Source organism: Buceros rhinoceros, unplaced genomic scaffold, assembly GCF_000710305.1.
Source record: "Buceros rhinoceros silvestris isolate BGI_N320 unplaced genomic scaffold, ASM71030v1 scaffold21529, whole genome shotgun sequence".
Classification (NCBI taxonomy): Eukaryota; Metazoa; Chordata; class Aves; order Bucerotiformes; family Bucerotidae; genus Buceros; species Buceros rhinoceros.
The window spans coordinates 10,583-30,842 of record NW_010431225.1 but is presented as its reverse complement, the minus strand read 5'-3'; the positions used below and the strand labels follow the sequence as shown (position 1 = coordinate 30,842).

The 20,260-nt window shown below is 41.9% G+C and overlaps 1 protein-coding gene across 1 annotated transcript in view; it reads left to right on the top strand.

Annotated features, from left to right (window-relative positions):
- Nucleotides 1–295: 295 nt before the first annotated feature.
- The window catches only part of ANKFY1 (ankyrin repeat and FYVE domain containing 1), a gene marked incomplete at its 5' end in the record, with an annotated part of 23,185 nt that continues 3,220 nt past the window's right edge, over nt 296–20,260 (top strand). The window contains 18 exons of the mRNA XM_010143361.1: nt 296–488; nt 2,040–2,158; nt 4,526–4,661; nt 6,161–6,284; nt 7,768–7,917; nt 8,818–8,983; nt 10,988–11,192; nt 11,942–12,010; nt 12,698–12,897; nt 13,325–13,422; nt 13,821–14,034; nt 14,272–14,370; nt 14,877–15,030; nt 15,979–16,147; nt 17,277–17,395; nt 17,736–17,892; nt 18,820–19,020; nt 20,052–20,228. Coding sequence (XP_010141663.1) covers nt 296–488; nt 2,040–2,158; nt 4,526–4,661; nt 6,161–6,284; nt 7,768–7,917; nt 8,818–8,983; nt 10,988–11,192; nt 11,942–12,010; nt 12,698–12,897; nt 13,325–13,422; nt 13,821–14,034; nt 14,272–14,370; nt 14,877–15,030; nt 15,979–16,147; nt 17,277–17,395; nt 17,736–17,892; nt 18,820–19,020; nt 20,052–20,228 — 2,750 coding nt within the window. The remainder of the gene's footprint in view (nt 489–2,039; nt 2,159–4,525; nt 4,662–6,160; nt 6,285–7,767; nt 7,918–8,817; nt 8,984–10,987; nt 11,193–11,941; nt 12,011–12,697; nt 12,898–13,324; nt 13,423–13,820; nt 14,035–14,271; nt 14,371–14,876; nt 15,031–15,978; nt 16,148–17,276; nt 17,396–17,735; nt 17,893–18,819; nt 19,021–20,051; nt 20,229–20,260) is intronic.

Genomic DNA, 20,260 nt, shown 5'->3' with positions numbered 1-20,260 from the left:
GTCAGGGACTCCCATGGTTTTAGAAGTTTATGGCATTTCTAACTGGCCAGAACTCAGGAACTTTCTTTGTAAGTGACTTCTGATTTTTTTTGATGTGTTTAAGGCTAGTGATGGTATAAAATAAAATGTTTCATATTGGGAGTGAGTTGCTCAAGTAGTGTGGAAGAGCAGATCCTGGAATGTTGTTCTGGGATTAAATTAGACCTATAATGTGCTTGTAGGGTTATGTTACCCTCAGATGAAAAACAAAGGTGTGCATGTTTCAGCCTCCTAGTAACACTGTGTGCCTCTGCAGAGGAGGTGGCCAAGCTGGAAAAGCACCTGACGCTTCTCCGCCAGGAGTATGTAAAGCTGCAGAAGAAACTAGTTGATACAGAAAGGAGATGCAATCTCCTGGCTGCCAAGGCTAACCAAGAGAGTGCCAGCGACACCTTCATCAGCCGACTTCTTGCCATTGTGGCTGAACTCTATCAGCAGGAGCAGTACAGGTAAGAAATTCCCTTTGGGGGAAGGGGCATTACAGGAGCCTCAGACTTGAGTGACTGCAGTAGGTGCTAGTCTTAGATGAGGAGAATTATTTCTTTGCTGCCTGGTATGAATAGGATCCTCAGCTGCAGTTGGAAGAGCATGGTAAGAGAGGTGGTGTACTGAGTCCAGCCCTTGAATTAGGATCCTGAAGTAGAGGTTCATCTGGGACTGACATTTAAGCCAAGTTTAAAAAAAATGGACCATTTTCACTGTCAACAGTGAAGCTCCCTCTGAACAGAAGTAGTTTTAAACTGGTCTCTGCCTCGTTGATGGATTAATTACGTGATATATCTTCCAGCTGGAAAGCCCCCCTTTCTTGAAAGGGTATGTCCTCTAAACCAGTTCTGTACTCTTGTGTGTAAAGGAGCCTGATTAAAAACTAGCTTGTCTGGTTGTATAGTGTTACAAGACTTAGTGATATGTACGACTTAGTGGGACAAATGATACTGTATCTTTGAATCGCAATACAAAATTAAGTTTAATTGTTTCATTTCCGTAGGCACCTTAGGGATCACCTTCAGTACTCTAGATCCTTTAACTGATGTGGTTCCAAGACTCCAATGAACTTAGCGCTTTTTTTTCTAATAATGAAAGCAATGCAAATAAAGAGTTCAGCCATGTAAGGGGAAAATACATAGTTTGGATTAAAAATTCCTTCCCCTAACATCTTTTCATGAGCTCCCTGAGAAAAGGCTCCGTGCCTGGCAAGAATTTATTATAGCATGCTGTGTAAAAGATTTATTAGGTAGCAGTGTCAGAAGATTGGATCACTTTCTTTTAGCTCAACTTTTGAGTTTTAAAGGCATAGAATAGTGGTCTGAAAGGACCTACGAGTCAAAATGAGAAAGGTAGTGAGTCCCAGTACAAGTGTTGTTAAGTACCATCTCTGTATTTGGTACTGTAGTTTATAGCAGTGGTTTGATTTACCAAGGGGTCTGGAAAGTACATCCACACAGTGAGAACATTTGCAAGCTCTGGTACTTCAAAATAAACAGGGCAGGTACTTCGTAACTACAAAGAATAAGCTGGTGTTAAAGGGGTCACGATGAAATGAGTATTCTTGATGGCTGGTCTCCTGGGAAATGGGGATTCTTGGAGCCAGCTTTGTAGTCAGATTGCTGTCAGTGTTTGTTCTCTTGCTGGTCTTGCCTGAAACCATTGGTGCTTAGTTGCCACTATTGGTATGGACACTGCAACATAAACATTTAACCTCAAGATGGTTGGGTTTTCCAAACCTGTACAATAATCCCCTCTTGCTTTATTCTGAAATGGTTAAATGAAACCCTGAACACTTTGAATACTAATGACTCATTGCATATCTCCCTAGAAGAGTAAGAATTGTGTCATTGGACAACATGTGCTACTTAACCAGTTAAGTGTGTTTTGATGTCTCAGACAACTTGAAACTAAATGAGGATACCAGGACATAGACTATGGAGAGGCTGAATCTTACCTATCTAAGCACAGCGGGTGTCTGCATTATTCAAGTATACACTTTTTTCTCCTATCAGTGATCTGAAGATAAAGATTGGGGACAAGCGCATCAGTGCTCACAAATTTGTCTTGGCGGCACGCAGTGATACGTGGAGTCTTGCCAACCTTGCCTCAACGGAGGAGCTGGATCTGTCAGGTCAGTCACTGCTTCATAGTATGATGCTTCGAGTGTTTTTAGAATGACTGAAAGGGCCTGCTGGGAAAAGGTTGCTTTTCCCAAGGTGCCTTTTGTATATTGCTGTCCACACAAAGTGGTGCTTAACCCATTAATCGTGAAGGTCTGTCTCTGAAACATGGTACTGTGCTTGGGAGCTTGGTGCTGGTGCTAGTTAAATCAATAACCTGCCTTCTTTCTCTTTAATGAACAGGGGTTGAGAATGGTGGCCTCTTTGTCTTTTCTAGAGTCAACTAAACGTAATGAAAAACAAATCTATATGGAGGAGCTTGACTGCTTCCTTTCTAAGGACAGGGCTTTTTGAGGTAGTGTGCATCATTTCTCTGAAGTGTGTCATGGAAATACCTTGCTGCTTGTTAACATAGTGTGTGTGGGAGATGAATACAAATGCTGATGTGTTACTCAAAAGTTGTTTGCTTTGGCACTTTGATACCTTTGCAAAATAGGTGAGGAAGAGATGGTTTCTAAAAGACCCTCTTCAAGACGGTGTCTTGTTTTGCTGTAGCTATTTCTTGCATGTGCTTATACTGAGCAGTACTTCTGCAAATTGAACCTCTTGACAGGCTTTTCTCTTGTACTTAACAGTATAGAAGATCTTATACAATTAATTTGTGAGCGATGAAAAGAGGCATGAAGCTAAGCAGGTCTGCTGGCTGGCATGTTGAATATTAAGCGTTGGCTTCACTTTCTGCACTTAATCTTATCATGAATCGTAAGTGCAGACAAACTGGAAAGAATTAAGTCAGAGCAAGCTAGTTTTATGAGACAGCATAGACTTTCTTGCAAAAGAATCTATGGATTTTCCTGCAGCCACAAGAAAAGAGATGCCAAGGAGTTTTTTAACTTGAGTGCTATGTGAACAGAAGATGATGACCAAAAAGCTCTTATGGTAATTGTAATCCTGCAAGTGTCAGTCCATAGCGTTTCTGGCTCCACATTTAAGCTAGTCTGAGAGCCTCAAATGTAGCTGCAGTCTTGCATATTTAACAATGCAAACACTTCCTATTGTAGAATAAGCTTAAAATAAGTGCTGGGAAATTACACTTTCTACTGTGTAAAACTGTTTTTTAATGATTTTATAAATGGCACAAGGATTAAGATACAAAATAGTTGTGGCAAGGAACAAACGGTCATGGTTTTCTGAAGAGGTTCTCTTAAGAGCTTGCAAAGTCAGATTGCCTGAATCCTAATCTCAAAATAGAAGCAGCACTGAAAACTAAGTGTTGTTAGAGTTGATATAATCTGCAGAATTTTCTACTCTGTAAGAAGAGTAGAAAGAGATGAACACAGGTTCTCTTGTTGAGAGGGAGAAAAGGAACTCTTATCTCTGCTAAGGCAGAGCTCATATTACTGCTCAAGTAGGTTTTCTGGTTACTTCCAAGTTTGGCAGAAGATCCTTGCCCTGTGAAAACCTCCAGTTTCTTGGGAGGCAGTGCCAGGTGCTCTCCAGTACCCCACAAACAACCTGGGGCAGCCCCCAGTGTGAAGGAGATGTTTGAGGATGGGCATTTCAGTGTCTTAAACATGCATGGTTTGTGGGTTTTTTTAAAAAAAAAACAACCAAAAAACCCAAAACCCAGCTCAAGAGACAGGTTATTTTTCTAAATGAGTGGTGGATTTTGTTGTAATTGGTCTGATCTTATGTTGTGGAGTAATTCTCATCTAAGCAGGATTGTCACTTCTGATGAGGTGACAAGGGTCCCTGGCTGTTGGTCTTGTGTATCTCCTGTCCTGTAGTGTGGGTTTCTGTCTTTCTTGCTGTTTAAAAACATCAGGCCTTAATCAGGGTTGTAAGAAACTGGTTGGAGTTCAGGTCCTTAAAGTGACTCTTCTGCACCTCTCCTAGAAACGGTTCCCAGTAGTTTGTAGTCGTTAGCAAGGTGTACGTACGTCTGTTGGAATGCAATAGTTCATAACACGTGCCCATGGTATAAAAGAGGGAGGATTTGTAAATTGGAAAGGGGATTTGTGCTTGTCAAATGTAGATGTGGATTTAGCTGTTTGTGAGGGACCAAAGAGTTCAAAGGGTCATTACTAGCCCCTAGACTTGCGATATTTGTGAGGCAGGTAGATGTGACAGGGCTCCCTGTGTTCTGCTCAGTGTTCCAATGGAAAAATGTTTTCTGCTTGGTGCTGGCATTGTTGCTAGTTTCACCTTCTGACCCATTTTGTCTCCGTTTGGACATTTGGATTGACCTAAAGCTGTACAATTACGAGATGATCTTTTTTCATGGTAGCTGTGACTTTGACAGACAGAGGAACAGCAACGACTTGAATAGGTGATTGTTCTTTGGGTATTTTATTAATCCCTGTTGCTCCCTGTACCAGATGCTGACCCAGAGGTAACCATGGCAATGCTGCGGTGGATCTACACAGATGAACTGGAGCTAAGAGAAGATGATATTTTCTTGACAGAACTCATGAAACTAGCTAATAAATTTCAGCTCCAGCTGCTTAGGGAAAGGTGAGTCTTGGTAAATACAGTGAATCTGCTTGAACTCTTCAGCCTTGTTTGAACAGAAATAAGATGTTACCTGCTGGAAGTTGGATAAAATTTTGTGTTTTCAAAGTCTCGGTTTTAACAATACAGCATGACATCCAGTTTGTAACAGGAAATGAAGCCTTGCACTGCAGTTAAACTGTAGCAGTTGTTCTCATAGCTTTTATGTTTACTTTCTGGGTCTTCTCCCAGTCAAACTAATAACCCTTGTTTGGCATTAAGAGGAAATAGAGACCAGTGTATTAGTAACAAACTCTGGAGAGCTGCAAGAGAGGAATTGTTAAAGAGAATGCTAGGGAGAGGCAGTGGCAAATAGCTTGATTCCACAGGTGGAAAAAATTTAAGTGGAAGTGCTGGTCAGTGGATCTTGGTGACAACTTTTCTTCATAAAGAAAGTTATGAACAATGGTTTGCCATTTTGAGGAGATCATGATTACACTGTTCTAAGATGGGCAAGGTTGTTACCATGAATGTACAGAGTGCTCTGAGTAACTGTTAAGAGTTGGTGAGAAGCCTGAATTGAAACCTCTTCAGGTTTTGGACAACTTTGAGGGCTTGAATTTAATCTAAGGTAAAAGTACCACTTGATATAATAATCTTTTGCCTAAGGGGCGTCTGGGGCTGTGGCAGTATGTGACATTCATAATCTATGATTTAAGTGTGACTTGACATGAAGCAAACTAAATTGCTGTCCATTCTTCTGACCAAAGAAGTTAACATCTATAAGGCTAATGCTAAAACTGCCTTCAAGCTTTGTTCCAGCCTAAAACTGTCTTAGTGTTGTACTATCGAACCAGTTCTCATCTGTCATCTGGTCATGGTAGTCTAGTGCCAGGTCGATGTATGGTATGCTGCTGGTAATCATTAGGTGTCTTGGTAGGTATCTGCACCTGGAGACAAGTATTTCCATTTTCTTGGTCTTCATATCTGCTTGGAGGTCACTGGCATGTTTAACTTCATCTTTGTTTTGAGGTACTTAGATTTTCTTCCCATAAATTCAGACTAAAAGCTTCACACCTGTAAAGATCAGGTGGATCTGCTGTTAAAGCTTGTCCTGTTTCTTTATTACAAAATGATTGTGTTTTGGCCTGCCTTTCTCTAGCTTTGGAACAAGCTGCTTGTGATCACCGCAGCACTGGTGCAGGTAGCCACCTTCACTAGTTCCTAGCAGTGCAGGAGCTGCAGTCTGCTCCCTTGGGAGAACAGAGATGTCTGTCTCTGCTTTCAGGCTGATGTGGTGTTACTGTGGGACCTCTGCTTAGATGGACTCTGATAGGAGTCTGCACTTACGGAAACTGCCTGACAGGGTTCTGATTAAGCAGCAGAAACAAAATTTAGCTTTATAGTAAAGCTGTTTTCAACTGCCATCTAGGAAAAGTACGCAGGCCCTGTCACAGCATGGGAGAGTGATCACAGCAGAGCTGTTTCCTGATTACTGAACACCAGCTTTTCTATTTTGACAGGTGTGAAAAAGGAGTTATGTCGCTAGTTAATGTCAGGAACTGCATTCGTTTCTATCAGACTGCTGAGGAGCTGAATGCCAGTACTCTCCTGAACTATTGCGCTGAGATAATTGCTAGTCACTGGGTAAGTACTGTCAGAAGAAGGCAAGAGGAAAAAATGTTTGCAGAGTGTAGGAACTTTAATCAGTAAAATTTTGCTGAACTTCCTGTACTGTGTAACCCCAGGAGTGTATCTCAGTATTCCAGCATTCAGCCATTCCAGCTGGGATGGGGATTGTGTGGATTCCTGATCACTTTCAGTGACTAAGGTGACCTATTATGCTGACCCTTCCATGTTTGTGTTGACAAAAAGCTGTGGCATCTGCCTGCCCTGCCCACTAGTTTGAGTGAAGGGAATGCTGCTGAGGCAGGAGGGACTTTTCCCTTCCCTCTGACTTTGTTACCTTTATAGTACACGCTTTTGACTCTCTGTGTTATTGCTATTCTCTACAATACTAATTGATGATTTTATGTTTGAAAGAAAGCCCTTTAAATGGCTCCTTCTCTAAGATTTTTGTTGTCTCTCTTAAGATTTTGGTTATGTCTGTCTGCCTTGCTGTAAATGTCTTGATTGGGGGGAAGTGGCTCAGAGGCTGAAGAGTTCATTAGAATACTTCACTGTCAAAAGCATCTTACTTTCTAAACATGAGCCAAACCAAGGGGACTGTGTTCTAATAAGCAGGATAGTTGTTTATCGGTTCTGAACTGTGTAGAAGTTCATCCATAGTTGGTTTCTGTCTGTACAGATCACAAATCCCAGGTCTGCTTTTACTCCAGAAATAATCCACAGAAACCAGGAAAGAGTTTATCATCTGTAATGGAGGAAGTGGCAAGAAGTCTTGCAGCTGACTTGGAAGTTTCATTTGCTGTGATCTGTTATTTTGAGGAAAGTTTGAACTGATTAGCCTTGTCAACAACAGACTAGTGTGTGAGCATCCAAGTTATTCTAAATCTAAACTACATCATCCAGATGTGGGTGTTTCTTTGTCTGGCTAATGCCAAAGCAGAGGGGAGTGTTTTGATCTGTGAGTATATAAAAAAAAAAAAAAAATTCTTGTATCTGAACCTACGGGTGAGCCATTTTAACTCCACTGCCCTGGCTCCTAACTTTTGACACTATACTGCCTGGAAATGAGGTTTCTGTTTAGTCAAATGAGCACTAACTCAATGCTAAGGTCTTTAGACTCAGAAGTTTCTGTTTACTTCTAGTCAGACTTTTTCAAAGTTCTGTGGAGTTGTCAGTCTCCAGTAGTTGTAGGCCTTTTTGCCAGAAAACTCTAATCTGTGATTTAAGTCCAGATTGAGAATTAGTTTAGGGACTAGATGTAAATCTGCTCAGTGTCTAGTAAAATACTAGTTTTCCGTGTGTGTAGACAAAAGGGTAGAAAATTTTCCCTAGCTGATCTTGAAACTGAAATGCAAGATGTAGAACTTCCTGAGTGTTTTTTGTTGTGATGTTATCGACATGGAGCTTTTAATTGGCTTGTACTGTGGACTTTGTGATTACATTGTGCAATGCCTTGTGCGTAAATAAAACAGGGAGTAATGCTTATACTTTCTGTTTCTAGGATGACTTGCGTAAAGAAGACTTCAGCAGCATGAGTGCTCAGTTACTGTATAAAATGTTCAAGTCAAAGACAGAATATCCTTTGCACAAGGCTATTAAAGTTGAGAGAGAAGATGTTGTCTTTTTGTATCTTATTGAAATGGATTCACAGGTATAGTGAGACTAACTTGATCTATCTTCTAGAATTTGGTGTTTCAAATAACTAGTTTCTAACTACCAGTCTGAACCTTGTTACTGATTTTTTTTGTCAGTAATTCTGATTTGCTCGTTTATCGTTGCTGTAGCTACACCTAGCTCTGTAGTGGAGGTCTAGTGGTAAAGGCTCCGTAAAGATTGATAGCACTTTTAAAACACCTTGCATGCAACAGATTGTATCTAAAATCCAATACCTGATACTGTTGTGCCAATTTAAAGCTGAACAGTGTAACAATCAAATTTACTGCTTGCTGGCAGTTCAGTAAGCACCATTTCTTTGAACAAATGCTTTTCCTCTCTACTGAGTGTTTGAGTAACAGGTATTTGTGCTGTTCAGATGATCACTCTAAAGAATTAGCAAACAAGCTGTCCCCCAATAAGGGGGAAGGAAGAATTGTTCAAGTATTATCAAGAATTATTCAATTAGTCCTTTAAGATGCCTCAGTCCTTAATTAGAAGCTGGGACTGTAGTAGTGCTTAGCACCCTTAGGTGCTAATCCGGTTGGGATTTGAGGTATCTCAAAGGAATACTGGAATAATTCTTCTAGTACTGTGTGGAACGTGCCTATACAGGCAGTGTCTATAAGAGTGTATTAGTTTGCCTTCCTGGGTGTTAAACAAGGCTTGCGAACAGAGCGCCTGTCTTTGTGCTGAACAGCCCTCAGGGTAGTCTCACTTGTGTCGCTGCCGGTCTTCTGAATGTTTTCCTGTGTGAGATGCACTTATCTTATTGCAACGCTAACATTTAGCATTGGGGCTGATCACGCTGTGGCAGTTGGAACGGGCTGTGAAAATACTCTGCTGGTCTGGTGAGTGTGTTTATTGCTAGTGTCCACTGACTGAATTTATGTTGTAGCTTCCTGGGAAGCTCAATGAATTGGATCACAATGGAGATCTTGCTTTGGATCTAGCCCTTGCCCAGCGTTTGGAGAGTATTGCCACTACCCTGGTCAACTACAAGGCTGATGTGGATAGGGCAGACAAGAGAGGCTGGAGCCTATTACATAAAGCCATCCAGAGAGGTAAGTAGGTTACGAAGCCTTGTTAACCTGTGGTGGTTCCTGGTGTGGAATATATATTCCACAATCTATTCCTGTGTTGCTTTATAGTTGACACTTCAGTTGGAAAATTGTAGTCAGGGATGACCTTTGTCCTAATTTTTTAAACTTAAAACCCAACAAGCTCTTATTTGGGGTCTGAAAGCCAGCCTGCTGGCTGGTGGGCAAAAAAAACTACGTGACATCCATAAGCAATCTAGTAGAGTACTGTCTGCTAAAGGAAGAAGTGATACTGAGAACATTCTAAGTTGACAACACACCTTCCTGACAAATGGCTGAATCAAGCATGACAGCCTGGTCACAAATAAAAATGAAGCCTTTTTCTAGAGCTGGGTTGAATGCAGCATATGCTTCTTTGTGACTGTGGTTAACAGCAAGGGTCCTTGCTGCTGAACAGCACTTATAGAGGAGGAAAAACTGACTGGGAGGTGATGAGGAGCAGGAGAAGGTGCTTCTCTGCCAGTCTGACTATCTTCAAAGCTCTGATGAATAGCACCAGAGTGGAGTCTGAGTAGAACTACATGGTTATCTTCAGCTGTTCTCCACCTTAGAGTGGAAAATGCATCTTCTGAGAAGTGTAGCAGGGCAGGACCTGGTTGTCATGGCCACAGTACTCCAAGGGCTCTGGAGCAGCAGCATCTTGGCCTGTGCCTGAAGTCTGGTAAAAGTGTGTAGTGAATGCCTTGTGCCACTAGCTGCCTGCCGTGGTATCTTTGGCAGCTCTGTTCCAGAAAGCCAAGCACAACAGGAACCTTAGCTGTGACTGAACCTCGCAGGTATTGTAGTGCTAGAAATTAAAAGCATAGGTTTATTTTTAACAGCAAGTTTTTTGGACTCGAAGCACAAGTTTTGAGTTCAAAATACAGCTCCTGACTTCTTCCTTTAATCTCCTACGTATCTAAACAGGGTGATGCTGGTGTCTGATCCTGTGAATGAAACTTCAGCAGCAGGAGTAGGAGACCTTCTAGGGATAGGTCAGTGTTGTGATGGCTGCAGCCCTGTGACACACTAGAAAGATCACAGCAGGCTGCTCTTCATACTTAATACTGGCATTTGTCTTTTAGTTCTAATGTCTCCTTCCAGTCTAAGCTACAGCTCTGGGAATGAATACTTGCTTTTCAGTAACCAAAGCTGCAGTGAATTAATCACTGTTAACAATCACATGTTCTAGAAATGGAGCTGAAGCAAATTGTGTTAACTTACCACATGATTCTTGTTGTTTATGATCACTGCGGGGAGGGGAATGTCAGATAAGGAAATCAGAAAGTGGGATTTGGGGTTTTGCTGACAGAGATAGATTGCTGTATTGCTTTGTTCTCTAGCTTTGTGTTCAGGACAAGGAACTTGTGAATCTGTCTGTTCAAAGTAGTCTCTGGAGTAAGGGGAATTAGTGTTATCCTGAAGCATTCTCTGGTGTTTCACGTACTGAAGTGGGCTCACTTCACTACTCAAGAGGGAGTTCTTAGGAACAGTGTGCCTGGGGGTCCTCACTTTTGAAGCCGTCACCCTATATATAACAGGGCCTAAACTGCCAAGAGTAAAGGCTTGTTTATATAGCAAGACTTCTCAGATGATGACTAACTTCCACTACACACATTTTGACTGATGCCCTGGACCTTATGTTCAAAACCTACTTGTATGTTTGGTCTCAGAATTTGTTCAGTTTTGCATTAAGGCAGTGATGGTTTTATCTTGATAGAGGAACTACCAAATAACTGTAACAAACTAGTGTGTGATCTTGAGTGACCTGTAACCTCTGGGCAAAGCACATTTTTCAAGGGGTTATGAAATACTTTAATCCTGATTTTGCAGTGAACTGTTCTTGAAATTGCCTACTGCTCAGGTATTCTAAGAGCAGACACTTGAGGTGGTATGATTGTATGGTATGGAGGGAAATCATGTCTGTCCACTTTCTGGACATATATAAAGTATGTATCCATACATAAACTTTTTTTTTTTCCTCAAAAGGAGATAAATTTGCTGCAAACTTTCTCATTAAAAATGGTGCCCGTGTGAATGCTGCTACACTGGGAGACCAGGAGACTCCACTGCACCTTGTGGCATCATACAGCCCCAAGAAGCATTTGCCAGATGTCATGGCAGAGATGGCCCAGATAGCAGAGTCCCTGCTGCAGGCAGGAGCCAATCCAAATATGCAAGACAGCAAAGGAAGGTAAATCCTGGTAAAAGTCTGGTACCAGTTTAACAGATAATACTGCAGGGATTAGATACAGCCCACTGAGAACCTGCTTGGGTCTGTCAGCAAAGCACAGGTGATGCTGGAAGCAGGGAAGGATTTCATTAATCCAGTTTGAGACCTGTGGGTCACTCTCAAAGCAGAAAGCTGAGCAGCACCCTGTCATGACCAATTAAACACAGGCCAGCTACAGAAAGCTGGGGCGAGTTGATTGTGATACAACACATGGCATAAAATTAATTTACCTTTATTAAATCACTGAGCAGTAAAGCAAGCTAAGATAAATAATATTCCTAAGAGGTACTTCTCTTTGAAGCTGTCAGTGAAACTGAAATTATCTGCAGCAGCCAGTAGTATCTGCAGTGTTTGTCTGAAGTGTAGGGCCTGTAAACTGCTTTACAGGTCAGCCTGGGCTGGCAAACAAGTACGTAAAACTATGTAGAAGACTTAAGGTGTATCAATGCAACCCAGTTTTGATAGACCAAACTTGTGCTTTTTCATTGAAAACCAGCTCTAGCATTAGTGTAAAGAGTTGCTGAATACTAAATTAATTGGAATCACATCTACTAAAAGGGTAGATTGCTCTTTCAAGATGTGCTTTGTGCCCATCTGAAAGGAGAGACAAAAGTTAACCCATAGATCTGTAGGGGCATGTTGGTGACCATGGACAAGGTATTAAGAGTTTTGCTTACTACTAATGCAACCATACTTTGCTCTAACTACAGGACCCCATTGCACGTGTCAGTTGTGGTCAAGAACGAGCCTGTGTTCAGTCAGCTTCTCCAGTGCAAACAGTAAGTGTCAGTTAAATGTAAAATACACTGGGGCTACCTTGTACAGGTACAGAAAGAGATGGAAACCGGTTTAACAACTCTTCTGTACTGTTTTGCCATATCACAAGGCTAGCAGTAGGCTTGGGATGCAGAAGTGTAAAGGCTTTGCATAGCTTAAGATGCCAGAAGCCAAGTAAGTTTTTTGCGCTACTATAAAGAGGAGGCAAATGGCAGCTCTGTTTTTTCAGTGAACCACTGTAGCGATAACTTCAGTTGCAGAGGAGCTAAAAGGGGTAATAAGACTCTTAAAGTCTGAATATGTTCTTGAGTTCAGCTTGGGTTATGCTTAAAGCTAATACAGGTGATGAAGCAGAATATTTCATCTGTTTCTTTGTAGTTGAAGTTGCAGTTCTTGTAAGCAACTTACTAAATATAAGAGAATATGCCTGTTTGTTACGCTTAGTTGGAGCCCAGATCTATCAGGGCTGTGGCTCTCCTAGGAGCAATGTGCTTAAATCTAGTCACTGAATGCCTTTTAGAGCATTCACAGATTCTGAGGCCACCGAAGCTGCAGGTTTCTTAGTGCGCAGCAGTTGTCAGTGAGGTATTCAATAAACTAGTAGATCTCTTCAGACACTTGAAACTCAAGCTGCATTGGGGAACCACATTTTAAGGTATAAATTGGGGAACGTTGACTCTTATTTTCAGACTAGACTTGGAGCTGAAGGATCACGAAGGAAGCACAGCTCTGTGGCTTGCAGTTCAGTACATCACTGTATCGTCTGATCAGTCCGTAAACCCTTTTGAGGATGCCCCTGTTGTAAATGGAACCTCATTTGATGAGAACAGTTTTGCAGCAAGGTTGATCCAACGAGGAAGCAATACGGATGCTCCAGACACAGTAACAGGTAAACCAGAGGTTCGTTATTTCTGTGTAGGTGGAAGGCTTGTCAGTAACTGCTTAATCTGACCACTCTGAGGAGCTGAAAAAGGTTTCAACAGCATTTGCTGCATAGAAAATGGTGGGTGGTAGTAGCTTTATCCAGAGCTGGAACACAGATAGTCCCAAGCTGAGCATGACTTGCAGGAAGTGATAGAAAATCTGGACTCCTTGCCAGGTCTTAATATCCTCTTTACAGTTTCAGAATGTGTAGTTGCTAAGTGGTAGTGCACGTGACAGTCCAGCAGTGCAGGGTCACTGCTAGTAGGTAGGATTTTTCCTTGTTGGCTATAAATTTTAATATTGTAAGGTAGTGGGGAAGGTGCTAGCACTCTCGTTAGTATCAGGGTGTGGTTGGAATAGGACTCTAACAGTGTTCATGGTTTTTTTTTTAGGAAACTGCTTGCTTCAGAGGGCAGCCAGTGCAGGAAATGAGGCAGCTTCTCTCTTCCTAGCAACTCACGGAGCAAAAGTCAACCATCAAAACAAATGGGTAAAAACAAATTCATACACTGTAGTCTGAAAGCTTTCTTGTTTCTCTTCAGAAAAAAGACAGCAGAGATCTCTTGTTGCTAACAATGGCTTAAAGCAAGTTGGAACACCTGCTGAGCCTCTGCCGGTTCACAGATACTTGCTGGGGATCAGGCAACTGTTGCCATCTCATTGCCCTGTTCTTGCAGCATCGCCAGTTGTTAACATGCTTTTAACACTTCCCTCAGTGCCTGTAGTAGTAAAGTCCTTATTATAGGCTAACTCCAGGAGTTTGAAAGTCCTAAGCAGCTTCAGCTACAAGGAGTTAAACTCTTGACACCAGTTCTTGTGGGTGTAGTAGTTTAAAAGCTCCTTCTCTTCCTGTCTCAAGCCATTAACCTAGTATCCTGCTTGTTTAAGGGAGAAACACCACTGCACACAGCCTGTAGGTATGGCCTGGCAAACCTGACGGCAGAACTTCTGCAACAAGGAGCCAATCCAAACATCCAGACTGTAGAAGCGGGGCTTGGTCAGAAGGATCCAACAGCCGAGAATGTTTATCTGCAAACTCCTCTTCACATGGCTATTGCTTACAATCACCCAGATGTGGTGTCTGTCATCCTGGAACAAAAAGGTAGGTTTCTTCTGGTTCAGACTGCGCTGATCCTGTAGTGGATCAGCGTGTGAAGATGGCGTCTAAACCATGTCTTGACAAACTACTACTAAAGCATATTTTCCTGTAAACATTGTTTAAGTAGAGAGATTAAGAACAGCCTACTTCAAAACATGACGTAGCTACTGCTGAAGCTTTCAATGTGCAACTGCAGGTCAAGTACAAGAGTGCTCTAATTCCTTATGGTGTTTTTTTAAGCCAATGCTCTTCATGCTACCAACAACTTGCAAATTATTCCTGACTTCAGTCTAAAGGACTCGAGAGACCAGACTGTGCTGGGATTGGCTCTTTGGACAGGTATGTGCCTTCAGAATAAGATGAGAGTTTACAAAGATATGGAAGCTATGATGTGGATAAGAGATAAAGGAGGAGGAACCAAGCTGAAGGTCTAATACAGTATTATTCAAGGGAATAGCTTAGGAATGTTATACGGAAGTTAGTATGTTTGTTAGACAAATGTCTGAAGTGATACGAAGGATTAGGTTGGGTATGGTTAGGGACTCAACCACACTTAGGTTGGCAGAACTAATGGGAAAGCTCTGTTGTATACCAGACCATGTCATGTGTCTTCAAGTCCAAAAGAACTCAGTAATCAGTACTCGGTAAGTAAGAGTATTCAGGCTGGGTAGAGTCATGATTAGCTCTAGCTCATGTGTATAAATTTCAGAAGGCTCTAACATTGAATCAGTGCATCTCTTGCTGTAATCACTGAAAATTGAAAGCTTGAAGCTTGGTTTATTAATTTTCAGTGTCTCTATTGTACAGAACTGAAGATAAAATACTAATGAGCTTTAACTCTTTAGGCATGCACACGATAGCAGCTCAGCTGCTTGGCTCTGGGGCATCCATCAATGACACCATGTCAGACGGACAGACTCTACTACACATGGCGATACAGAGACAGGACAGTAAGAGTGCACTCTTTCTGCTGGAGCATCAGGCGGATATAAATGTCAGGTAAGGTCTTAACTGAGACAACACCCTATTGGATATGTATTTAGGAGGAGGTAGTGATGACTGCCTTTATATAATTGCTTGAAATCAGTTTAAAATCATGATTTGTGCATAGTTAAACTTTTGGAGCTTTGTTGTAGGACTAGTTATGGCAAGGGTATTGCGTGTGTGAACTTGGACCTATATATAGCTCCATTGGTCACTGCCTTCTCTTGAGGCTGCAGAGGGAGGTGCCACTTAATTCTAAGTAGAACAAGAACCCTCTGTAACAGACTGTCAAATCCTAGAGACATGGTATCGAACTTCTGTAGTCTCATCTGTTTGCTAGGCTTTCAGAGCTGCATGTTTTCTATCATCTAAACTAATTAGATGCAGCTCCAGCAACAAGATTCTGATAGAAATTGCCTCCTGAGTATCTCAGAGACAAGCTGATACTAGACTTAACAAAACATTTATCTGCTCACATGGCTGTCAGGCTGTCTTTGAAATTCAGTGAGCTGTACCATAATGAATGTCATGGGTATGAACTGCCTCATACTGCTGTTCTAACTTCAGGTTTTGAGCAGCTGGTACTTCTGGCTGTTGCTTGAATTGTTACCACAGCACAGAGCTGTTTGCTTCTGTGGTTGTAGGCTTGCTCTGAAGGAACTCTCTGCAGATAATGGCTGCCCTTAAGGAATGGCAGTTTCTCTGAGCTGAGAACACTAACATGTTTTTTCGACTTTAGAAATCAATCACTTGCTACTAGAGGGAGGGGGGGAAAGAAAGATAAACTCCATAACTGTGATGGAAAACTTGTGGTGTGTTTGCTTGGCCATGGAGTTATGATCTTAGCACAGCAAAAATACACACACGAGGAGATAATTCTTGACTTTGCTGATAGGTCTTGTGTTACACTAGTTTTAACTTTATAATGTGGTAGTAACACGCTTGGAACTGTCACTGTTGCAGAACGCAGGATGGGGAGACTGCCTTACAGCTGGCCATAAAAAACCAGCTCCCTCTCGTGGTCGATGCTATTTGTACCAGGGGAGCAGACATGTCTGTGCCAGATGAGAAGGGAAATCCTCCTCTATGGCTTGCCTTAGAAAATAACCTGGAAGATATTGCATCAACTCTGGTAAGACTGTCAGTTGACTTAGTGTCACTTGTGCGTCTTGTCAGCAACTAAGGGCTCATCAGCAAAACCAAACTCTGTGCATGAGGACAGAGTAGTCTAATACCGCTATCTTAACTTACAGAGGCTTTTCTGTAATGGAAGTTCCTTTTTTCTGGGGAACTCTTCTGTAAACACTGTAGTCTGCATAGCCAAACATCTTGCAGGCACTGTAATAGAAGTATAGAATATGCTGTCTGGATTCCTGATCCTGGAAAGAGTAAGGATCAGCTTTCTGAACCAAACTGATCACTCCTGTATTCCCTTGAGTGTGCTGGGGTTTATTGCATCTCCAGGTTCCATCAAGAAGGCCTTTAAATGCTTATTTATTTTTAAGACTGTTTACTTCTAAGACTGTTTACTTTTAGGCATAGGTGATCCAGCAGGAGACTTCTTAGGAGCCACAGGTAGAGACCTCCTTACATCTACTTCATAAGAAAGCTACCTGAAAGCCTCATCTCTGATATCCATTTTGAGGAAAACCTGAGAAATTAATTTTGTAACTGTATTTGACCATTTGTGCTGGTACTGGATAAGAATCTTTATGGGTCAGGACTGAAACTACCCCTCTATAAACCTTGTTAATAACTTGTAAAGTGGAGTGGAACAAGTGTTATTGAAGTGTCACATTGCTCAAGTAGTTCTTCAGTAGAAGGATACAAATACTAGAAATACAGTTCCTGAAAAAACTGGCTCTATTTAGCTGAATGTGTAGGAAAGTAATGGGCTGGACCTTCAGAGGTGATGTCTGCTGAGGCTGCTTGACTTGCTGTAGGGCTTGTTATTGCGGGAGGTAAGGGAGCTGTTAGCCAACCTGGCTAGAGACCTGTCTGTTCAGAGGACACGGGGGAATACCTGAACTGGTAGCAAACACTACCTGATTAAGTCTTACGTAGCAGACCAATAAAATACTGGTCCAGAAGACATTAAAGGAGCTTCCTGAAATTCAATGACTGGCATCACATATGGGATCTGAAATTCTGCCTCTAAGGGATAACGTTTCAAAAGCATTAGTCAAGGTCTATAGAGTAGTAGGAGCCTGCTGGAGACATTAAAAAATAAATGCCCAAACTTACTGTGCTTCTCCTTCCAGGTGAGGCATGGCTGTGATTCAACCTGTTGGGGGTCAGGACCAAGTGGCTGCTTACAAACGCTTCTTCATAGAGCTATTGATGAAAACAGTGAACAGATAGCATGCTTTCTTATTCGCAGGTCAGACCCCTCCTAAAATACAAATTTTCTAAGGTGCACGTATATATTTCCCTGGCATAGATTAATTGAATGCCATTTTGAGCCTATAACAGATATGCGTTCATTAGTGTTTTGGCGGGTGGATGACAGCGCAGTCTGACTAATCTTAAAGTCGCATTCTGTTACCTATGTTAGCATCATGTTTTCCATGACAAGGGTCAAGCTAAAAGCAGGAGCTTCTGCTCTTGTAGAACGTGTCAGCAGTTGCTGGATGAGCTCTTGTAAACTTTTTTCTGACCCTTGTTTGGAACAGTTTAAATCTGGATTAAACAATAAAATGCCTGTATTGTGTTTGTTTTAGTGGTTGTGATGTGAACAGTCCCAGAAAGCCAGGCCCAAATGGAGAAGGAGAAGAGGAAGCTCACGATGGACAGACACCCCTACACTTGGCAGCCTGCTGGGGACTAGAAGAGGTGATCCAGTGCCTTTTGGAGTTTGGTGCCAATGTCAATGCTCAGGTACATAGAGAATTTGTGCAGAGTTTGAATTGATTCTTCAACGCAGTGAAAGCAAACTTTCCTTTCAGCTGTGTATTTTGCTTGATAGGAAAAAGAACATCTTTCCGCTACAGGTGAGCCAGTGCGGTGACTGGCTGTACTTCTACTTTCTTTCCTGTCCCTTGTTGCCAGGATCACATCTGCCCATGTGCTGGGTTCATTCAGGAAGTGATACTGAAGGAAAATAATGGATACTGAAAACTTCTTGCAATGTTAGTTTTCAGGCGTAGTGGTTGGAATTCAACTCTTCTGTCCCCTGGTGCAAATTAAAGGTGGGAGAAGGGCTGTATTCTGCTGCATTTAATCCTAGATCAGCTGTAGTGTAAGACTCCAGAACACTTGACTTTGTTAGCATGTTTGGGAAGTGTCTTGTGTTACGGAGTAAACTGAGGTGATGTAGGTATGAGTGACGCTTCATCTTTGATTACGCATTAGTCTTTAAACAGCATCTTGACAAATAGCAACAAAAGAAATGAATGTATAACATCTTTAGGTCCTGATGCTATTGAAAATGACATCAAAATGACTGACAGAACAGTCACAAAGCAGCCATGGCTGTAAACTGCTGCCTGATACAGACAAGTGATTAAACACCTTGTTTGAATTTGCTAGTCTTTGGTTTGAATGTTCATCTCTGCTCCCAAAATGTCTGTCTACATGAAGTGATCCTCTGAGCTGCTGAAATGGCTGGATAGCACAGGATTGGGGTCAGCCTATTTGGAGAAACCAGTCCCAGTTTGCTTCACATACTCTGCACCAGTTTAGTGTCCCAGCTGAAGGCAACTGGGTATGTCACAGAACTGAAGTAATGTTTGCTCAACCTTTCAGAGTTAGGGGAAGGATTTGTGTGTTGCTGAATCTTCATGTAACTTCCTGGTTTCCTTCCAGGATGCAGAAGGAAGAACTCCAATCCATGTTGCCATTAGCAACCAACATAATGTTATCATTCAGCTGATGATTTCACATCCCGATATTAAATTAAATGTACGTGACCGGCAGGGAATGACTCCCTTTGCGTGTGCTATGACATATAAAAATAACAAAGCAGCTGAAGCAATTTTGAAGAGGGAACCAGGAGCTGCTGAACAGGTAAGCTGGGAGTGTTTAAAGCATGCTGGTCTTCTCACTGCACTAGGTCATGGTAACAGATTTTCCACAGCAAGTGTCCTCTTGTGGCCTTTGCCAGATAGATGCCAGTTTTCTGTAGCAGGATTCACTGGGAAGCTGTAGATGTGTATGTGCTACATGTGAGTAGGAACATCAAGGGTTAGTGTCTCATCAAACCTTACCTCATCTTGTCACTACTAAACTGAGGGACAGGCCTATGTCTATATAGGAGAAAGTTCTAACTGTACTCTGGTGTTGGATTACTACAAAAATAATCTGTTGCCTAGTTCTAAAGCTATACAAACCAGAAACCTGACCATAAAACCGAGGCATAGATGTTCTGCTGCACTGGTGAACTACAAAACCTCCAGCTGTATCCTCAGGCCTCTGGTGTGACACTCAGGCAGCTGTTCAGGCATTTCTTCCTGCCTTATGTAAGCTGAATTACTAGTGAAGTTTTGGAGTGCTTAGTGAGCTCTTGTATTATATTTAAAATGTGGTTACAAATACAGCCCGTTCTAAGTATGCTTTAACATCAGCTTGAAGGTGAACACTGCCACACTTGGTACTAAGTTGAAACGTGAATACACTTTGCATCAGCGTGGCAGGATTGCATGTTGCTTCCTTCTCTGGTATTAACTGCCAGATTGATTCAGGTTTGTTAATTTAACTGAGTTTGATTAACTGCTGCTCAGTACTTACTAGAACAGCTGTTAACCTTTTGTCTGTCATAATACTCTCCAGTGTGTGGTCCAGAAATGACAAGGTTATAAAGCAGAAATAAAGGAGCCTGAAGCAGACTAGAGTGAGCAATTGCAGCTGCTAATTTCTCTGTTCAGTTATTTGATAGTCACATCTATCATGTTAGTCTCTAATATCAAGCAACCAAAGGAACGAGACTCTACAGTTCACCTCAGGTAGAGGGAGTAAATATCTTAGTGAAAATACGTCCTACTATGGAACTAGTTCTACAGAAATAATGGGTATCGTTTTGTGTGCCCCTTCTGTTGCAGGTTGATAATAAAGGTCGGAATTTCCTACATGTGGCTGTTCAGAACTCGGACATTGAGAGTGTGCTGTTCCTGATAAGCGTACAGGCTAACGTGAACTCCCGGGTCCAGGATGCCTCCAAACTAACACCCCTCCACCTGGCTGTACAAGCTGGCTCAGAGATCATTGTGCGTAACCTGGTATGTACTGGAGAGTCATTTTTCCCTACGCT